General features: G+C 40.8%; 2 protein-coding genes across 2 annotated transcripts in view; one reads left to right on the top strand and one right to left on the bottom strand.

Annotated features, from left to right (window-relative positions):
• RARRES1 (retinoic acid receptor responder 1) overlaps window positions 1-3,575 on the top strand; it is an 8,189-nt gene extending 4,614 nt beyond the window's left edge. The window contains exons 4-5 of the mRNA XM_019532658.1: window positions 2,299-2,361; window positions 2,443-3,575. Of these exons, the coding sequence (XP_019388203.1) occupies window positions 2,299-2,361; window positions 2,443-2,607 (228 nt within the window). The 3' untranslated portion in view covers window positions 2,608-3,575. The remainder of the gene's footprint in view (window positions 1-2,298; window positions 2,362-2,442) is intronic.
• The window catches only part of GFM1 (G elongation factor mitochondrial 1), a 53,461-nt gene continuing 50,046 nt past the window's right edge, over window positions 3,452-6,866 (bottom strand). Inside the window, exon 17 of the mRNA XM_019532512.1 lies at window positions 3,452-6,236. Coding sequence (XP_019388057.1) covers window positions 6,105-6,236 — 132 coding nt within the window. The 3' untranslated portion in view covers window positions 3,452-6,104. The remainder of the gene's footprint in view (window positions 6,237-6,866) is intronic.

Raw genomic sequence — 6,866 nt, 5'->3', positions numbered from 1 at the left:
ACACACACACACACACACACACACACACACACACACACACACACACACACGAGTTACTCTCTAGGATATACAGGGTGATTCTCCCAAAAGGCCTCAAATTTCCTTTCTGTTTCCACATTAAGTTTCCAGATAATAGAGAGTAGGGCTGTGCAAAGCTTCAGTCCCTGATTCAATTCAGTGGAGATTCAGCTCAATTTGGTGTCCGAATCTCTGAATCCAAATCAAATCAGGAGACCATTTAAACTCTCCAAATTGAATAGGAACCCTCTGAATCGATTCGGCAATTCGGACATAGACACAACTCTAAATGTTTTTTCTACATACCTCAAGGTACCAGGCAGCTTGTGAATGCTGCGATGGTGGGGTGGATGGAGCGTCACACAGGAGCGCAGGGGGATCCCCAGTGCACTCGGCAGCAGACCCGGAAGTGGACCAGAAGCACTTCCAGTCCACTTCCGAGTCTGCCAGCGAGTGTGCTGGCACCCCCACATGCTCCGGGCTCAGTGACTGGTGCCTCCTGGGTCTGGGGGGGCACCTGGGGTCCTTCCATGGCCAATTGCTGAGCCAGGGAAGGGTGTGGGGGGTCTCCCCCACGCACTTGGTGGCAGACCTGGAAGTTGACTGGAAATACTTCTGGTCCATTTCCAGATTCACTGCCAAGCATGCGGGGGGTCTCCCCCCGCACTGCTGTCATCTGCCCCAGCATCACAGCATTCACAAGCCGCATCTGGTAGCTTGAGGTACGTAGAAAAAAACATTTAAAGCTGTCTATGGCCGAATTGCTGATTCTCCAAATCAGCATCGAATCTTCAGATTTGGATTCGGCCAAATTGAATCGGGGACAGTGATCCGAATCAACGAATCGAATCACAGTCCCTGATTCAGGCTGAATCCAAACCGAATATGGCCCATTTCGCACACCCCTAATAGAAACTAAATACACATAATTCTTCATAAGGCATACTAGAACCATAGAAATTTTCTGGCTTGAGCAGTTTTCTGGCTTATATAGGTTCTGTCCAAGACAGGTTTCACTGCATTAGGATTCAGACTGTAGAAAAATAGAATCTGTGCCACTGCTTCTTGTCTCCGGGGAACATTTGTGCCACACACACTACACTGGCCCCAGCAACCTTACCTGGGGGCCCCGGGGAGCTGCAACCATGGCACTACTGCAGCTGGGAGCCTGGCCAGCAGCTGGAGCATGACTAGCTGGCAGGCTCCAGTTTTGGGCTGCGCATGCTGCCAAGCCAATCCTAGCAAGGTTCTGAATACAGCCCAGGGGAGTGAAAGTTTTTTTTTCATAAGGCCATAAAAGCTAAGGTTTGAAAACCCCTGATGAACAAACAAAAGTTCAGATATTAAAGTCTTGCTCTTATGACTTTATCTGGCTTCTAGACCTGGAAATCAGAGTTCAGATTCCAAAAGAGAATGCAGTAACTAGTTTTATTTCTATTGCATGAAATAGTGTATTGGATATGGAACTTAAATACATTTCATAAACTGAATTATAGATGAATCACTTAAAAGTCCTCTTGCATTTTAATTCTGTCCAACGTTAAAAAATGTTCCAGTCTCCCTTATCTGGTTTGGGGTCTCTAGACTACACATATAAAACCCATTAAAATGCATATTAGAAATGAAGTTCTACTGCACATATGGCCCCCTTAGGCAGATGTCCTCTTACCAGAGTACCATTTCTATTGTTTATATATCAAAGCTCTAATTAATGGGTATCAGTACAACACTGTTGTCACAGTACAAAGTCTGTAGTCACAGGGTTTACATTTCCACCTTGTATGACTGAATTTACTATGGACCATATTTATATGTGGGTGAATGCATAGAGGTATTTGAGACAAACTCAAGTCAATACAAAATCTGGCCCTATACTTGATACAGAAAGTTATTTTGAAGCCATTACAGGTATTGCACTCAATAGTGGGATTTTAGTATACAGAAATACTTCTGTGTAGCAGTGTTTATGTTCTTTTTACTCTGCAGACATAGTATTCATAGGAAGCACTGGAACAGCCCCCTAGAGAGGTTGTGGAATTTCTATCCCTGGAAATTTTCAAGAACAGGTTTAGACAACCATTTGACTGGATGGTTTAGTCAGGGATGATCCTGCCTTGAGAAAGGCCTGGACTAGATGATCTCATGACATCCTTTTCTGCCTTATTTTCCTACGATCCTATTATTTAGATAGATGTGCATTACTAAACATCCAGCAGTCACTTCTGAATATTACGGTAATTGTGATTGATCCTCTTCATTGTAGTTTCTTTGTGTGTGCAGATAAGTAAAGATGATTCAATTGACTTTGACTATGCTGTCCTACTTCACGAAATACCAACCCAGGTAAGAAACATATATAGCCTAAAACTACTTTATATCAACAAGGAAGAAACACAAAGGTAACCTTTCTTGTCTGCTTCCCAGGAAATGATTTTATGCCACATGCGTGTCATTTGGATTCCCAATCATCCTTTGAAAGTGAAGTACTTCTGCTCTTCGGAGAATCAGTCAGCAGAATCTGAAGATGTATCTGGTATGGAATCTGGATCAGCTGATGGAATATTAAATGAAAGAGCAGCAAATTTTTAAAAAAAGGTCAATGCCAGTTTATATAAAGATTTCAAATGAAAGAAACCCTTGTATTAATAGCTCCAGTCAGTTTTCTAATAACTCTTCTGCACAAATAATATTGCAATGAAAGTGAATCCTTTTACTGAATAGTCAAACTTTGACCCAAAACAAATCTCTGTATAATTTCTTGAAATGCAACAACTCACACATTCTAGATACATACCTACCTAAAACTTGTATTACAAAAAATGCATTACATAAACTGATTTTATGTCACTTACTGTTACACAGAGTGACACAGTATGTGAACAAAGTTAATATATTTAGATAAAAGTCTTGATAAAAGTATTAATCTTCCACTTCAGTAACAAATATTTGTCTACTAGATATTTTTGATTTTTTTGAACAGGAATATTATATGCTAATTTTAACTTATATCTGCAGTAAAATAAATACCATAATACATGGCAGAATTTGGGTTTTATTTTTGCATGACATTAATTCCTTGTATCCAGCAACTTTCAACCTTTGACATCGATTCCAAATCCAAAGCCATTAGATGCAGCAGACCCCAGCAGACAGATCTTCTAGAAAGATTAGTGACACAGAGTGACACAGCAGAGAGAAATGTCCCACAAATAGAAAAACGTGCTAAGAAGTGGAAACCAGCATTTCCCACAGTTTTTTCACTGCAGACGACATTCCATGAAACCAAGTTGTGCTCCCTTATACAACACTCCTTTCATTTCTAGCTGTCCTGGCTTATGAAGACAACTCTGAAAATGAAGAAAACTTTTCTTTCAGGACAGCCTGAAACAACTTGTTGCAAGAGAAGAATTAAAAATAAGACAGACTACAAAAAGACCCTAGTGTGTTTTTATTTACAATATACACAGAGTTCCTGTCATTTCCTTTAAGATGGACAGAACAGCCAAGGTCTTGGGGCTCTGTACAGAGGCTTCTCCCACATCAGAGCTTCAGCAAAGGAAAAAAATGGTTTTCAGAGTGCCCAATCAAACAGCTTTATGCCAGACATTCTTATCAACTGCTTTGTCTGTGTCCCATCCTAAGCATATTGAAGTCTTGTTGCAAGATGGTAGTGTTCTAGATTTAGGGCAAATGTGTTGCCCCCTACCATCCTTCTCTAAGTCTAAGCCCATTTATCTGGAATTGTCTTAAAACCAAGGAACCATTTTAAACTAATACCAGGTTTAAGTAACCTCTTTTAGTGGGAGAGACATTATGGTATAAATTATGGGACTAAAGTATTTCAGTCAAATCTTTTCATCTCAGATTCATTAAGCCATGGGTTGAGATATGCGGGCACCTTAAATTAATGTCTGTCACAATAAATAAGATATTTCAACAATGTTCAAAGCTTGTCAGTTAGAAAAGACCAAAGCAATCCTTTTCTTTGCTGAGCTGTCACAAGTGAGCCGTAATTTGTCCACTGAATGCCATTTGACCATTTAGCTACTCTTTACACAAGAGTATGTTATCAAGTTACAGCTCCTTCGCAAAGCATCCTCTTAAGAAACCTGCCCCAGTGAAAGAACCTGAAATCGTGACAAGCCTGATAAATATTTCATACTGGCCTGTAACCGCATACCTCAGCTTTACATGGTATTACTCATATTAATAACAGTATGAGAGCAGAAGTAGGCTTCCAGTTCTGTCACACTATTGTTTGAAGGCTGCTTCCACTGAAAAACTCTACTTTCAGTCCCTTCAGTGACCACAAAGATAGGAGCTACTGTATTCCCCATCAGTCCTGTAATGGAAGCAATTCTTCACGATTTCATTAAAACCTTTGGGACTTTGAAAGCAATACATCTGTTTCCAATACCTACTTGTTAATTAAAGCAATCCTTCAAGTAGACTAATTAGAACCATGAATATTTGAAAAAAATAATTATGTTGCATCTCTTCAAAATTGTAACATCATCACTTTTGTATTGCTGCTTTTTACAGCAAAGTGCTATAGAATGTTTTTCAGTTGGAATAAAGACTGCAAGGCACTCATAAAAGCCAAATTCAGCTGATATTATTCACAAGGCCTTATAAAATGAGAAGGGAAACAAGATTTTGTCTTAAATGGCACATATCTAATTTGTATCTGAATGTACCTGGCATATGCCTGAAATTGTTTAAAAAGCAAAAATGACCTATTATAAACCTCTTTACTACCTTTGCTTAATGCAGTGACAAAGTAGATGACATTACAGTTGTGTTCTAAGGCTGGTGTACATCTCCCAAAATCCAGTTGTAGGAACAGAGTCCCAAAATGCTTCAGTGATTTTGATCTCACACTCTGGTGCACACAGTAGAAACTGCAGTGGTCATGGGAGAGTTAGCACAGGTAAAAATAAAATTCTTTTGATAAGGTAGCAAAACTTTTTTAAAAAGCAACAATATCCTCACCTCAACTAACTGTAGCAGCTTGCCTCTCACTGTTTGTTGTGCCCTCAAAGGAACTGTTGACTTCAGTTTCAATGACAGGATGACCTACCTACTTGAATGCGAGATTTTTGGAAAGATTCAGCCAAAAATTTGTTTTTTGTCTTTGGTGTCCACAAAGGGATCCAACTGGGAATGTGAAGAACCTACTGAGGAGCACACAAATGAAACAGCAGCTAAATCCATATAAAATTGTAGCTTACAAAGACCTCTAGTTTTATGAAAGGTTTGTATAACTAAGGTCTCAGTGGGTGCATCTACACATGTCCCTACAGTGCCTTTGTTACTTCCTCTTGGAAGTGCTAAATGACAGCACAGTAACAGCCCATACTGCGCTGTACATGATGCAGTTATTTTTAGCTGCTACATTGCTGTAGCATCGCACAATACCAAGGGAATCCATTGCTACAGTGCTGTAGCAGTGGCATCATGTAGCTGTGCCCAGTAACTCTTTTCATATTTGTTATAGAGAGATCATCTGTTGTAAGCAGAGCAGGTGAGTAGCAAGTTGTATTGATAGATGTCTGGAAGAACCTAGAATTCAGTTTTAGGATCAGAAAGAAATTAATATTTATGTTCACTTCCTAAATGGGTACTGTCACTGAACAAGTTGTAGGAGCAAAGGGATCTGTTCAGGAGCGGATTTTAAAGGGTAAATATTCATTGTGTTGGATAACAACTCATTTACAAGCTACTGGCTAGAAGAATTTAGTCACTTAAACTGGCATACTGGACACCTCTAAAAATTAAGAAGCGATAATGTCTTTAATCAGATACCAGTATTTTCTCAAGTAAAAAATAAAACTACTTCATTTTAAAACAAATGGCTTAAAACAAGAACTTCAACAACAAATTATGATTATTATTATTATATTATGATTTTTTGCTAATGAATGGAATTTGTACATGACCATTTTAGTAGTGACCTCCTGATAATTTCCGAGTACATTGTGAATGAAGGCAGTTTTAATAAAGAACAAGTCCCAACTAAGTCCGATTTCAAAGCCTGACTAGAAGATTGTAGAAAAATTGTTCAGTGAAGTTCAGGAAGATGAAAGTCAGCCCTTAGCCTTGCCCTTCTTCGCAGGAAGTCTTCCTGTTGCTTCTAGGTATTTGTTAATTATCTCTTCCTGAGTACTAGACGAACATGGCCGGTATCTACTGTATTCCATTGTATATTCACCCTTTCCCTAAGGAGGAACAAAAGAAAGTTAGGCACACTAACCAAATACTTGGCAGTTAGACTGTTCATTAGTCTATACTAAGTTAAGCAAGGGTTGGCAAAATGTGGCCTGTGGGCTGTATGTGGCCTGCTGGCCACCACCACCAGGAGCCTCAGGAGGGAGGGCTGCACCCCACACCACTCCACTGCAGCCAGGGCCAGGAAGCATGTAGACTCCTCCACCACCTCCACATCTATCCCGCCCTCCCCTGGCTCCTGGTTGGTGCAACAGCTGTGCAGTCCTGCCACCAAATATAAATTGAGGCACAACGCAGCACACTGATTAGCTTTTCTGCCTGCCTGCCAAGATAACTGCCACCGTGGTGACATTAGTTGTGCCAGCCACAGGGGCACTTTGGCCTGGAACAGCTGCCCTGGACTTTCCTGGTGTGGTGTGGCAGTGGCTCATTGCAGCAGACAGGCAGGTGGAACAGCTACTCGGTGCTCCGCATCACACCCTGTCCACTGCGGGCCCAGCTACCAGTGACAGAACTGCACATTGCCAACAGGAAGTTGGGCAGAGGCGGAGATAGGAAATGGATGGGGCATAATGAATGGTGGAGAGCGGGGCGGAGGACTGTGCTCCCTGTGCAGCCCA

This window comes from Crocodylus porosus, unplaced genomic scaffold (genome assembly GCF_001723895.1).
Source record: "Crocodylus porosus isolate Cpor-Errol unplaced genomic scaffold, CroPor_comp1, whole genome shotgun sequence".
Taxonomy (NCBI): domain Eukaryota; kingdom Metazoa; phylum Chordata; order Crocodylia; family Crocodylidae; genus Crocodylus; species Crocodylus porosus.
Note: the sequence above shows the minus strand (reverse complement) of the source record. Positions and strands in the feature narration are given on the sequence as shown.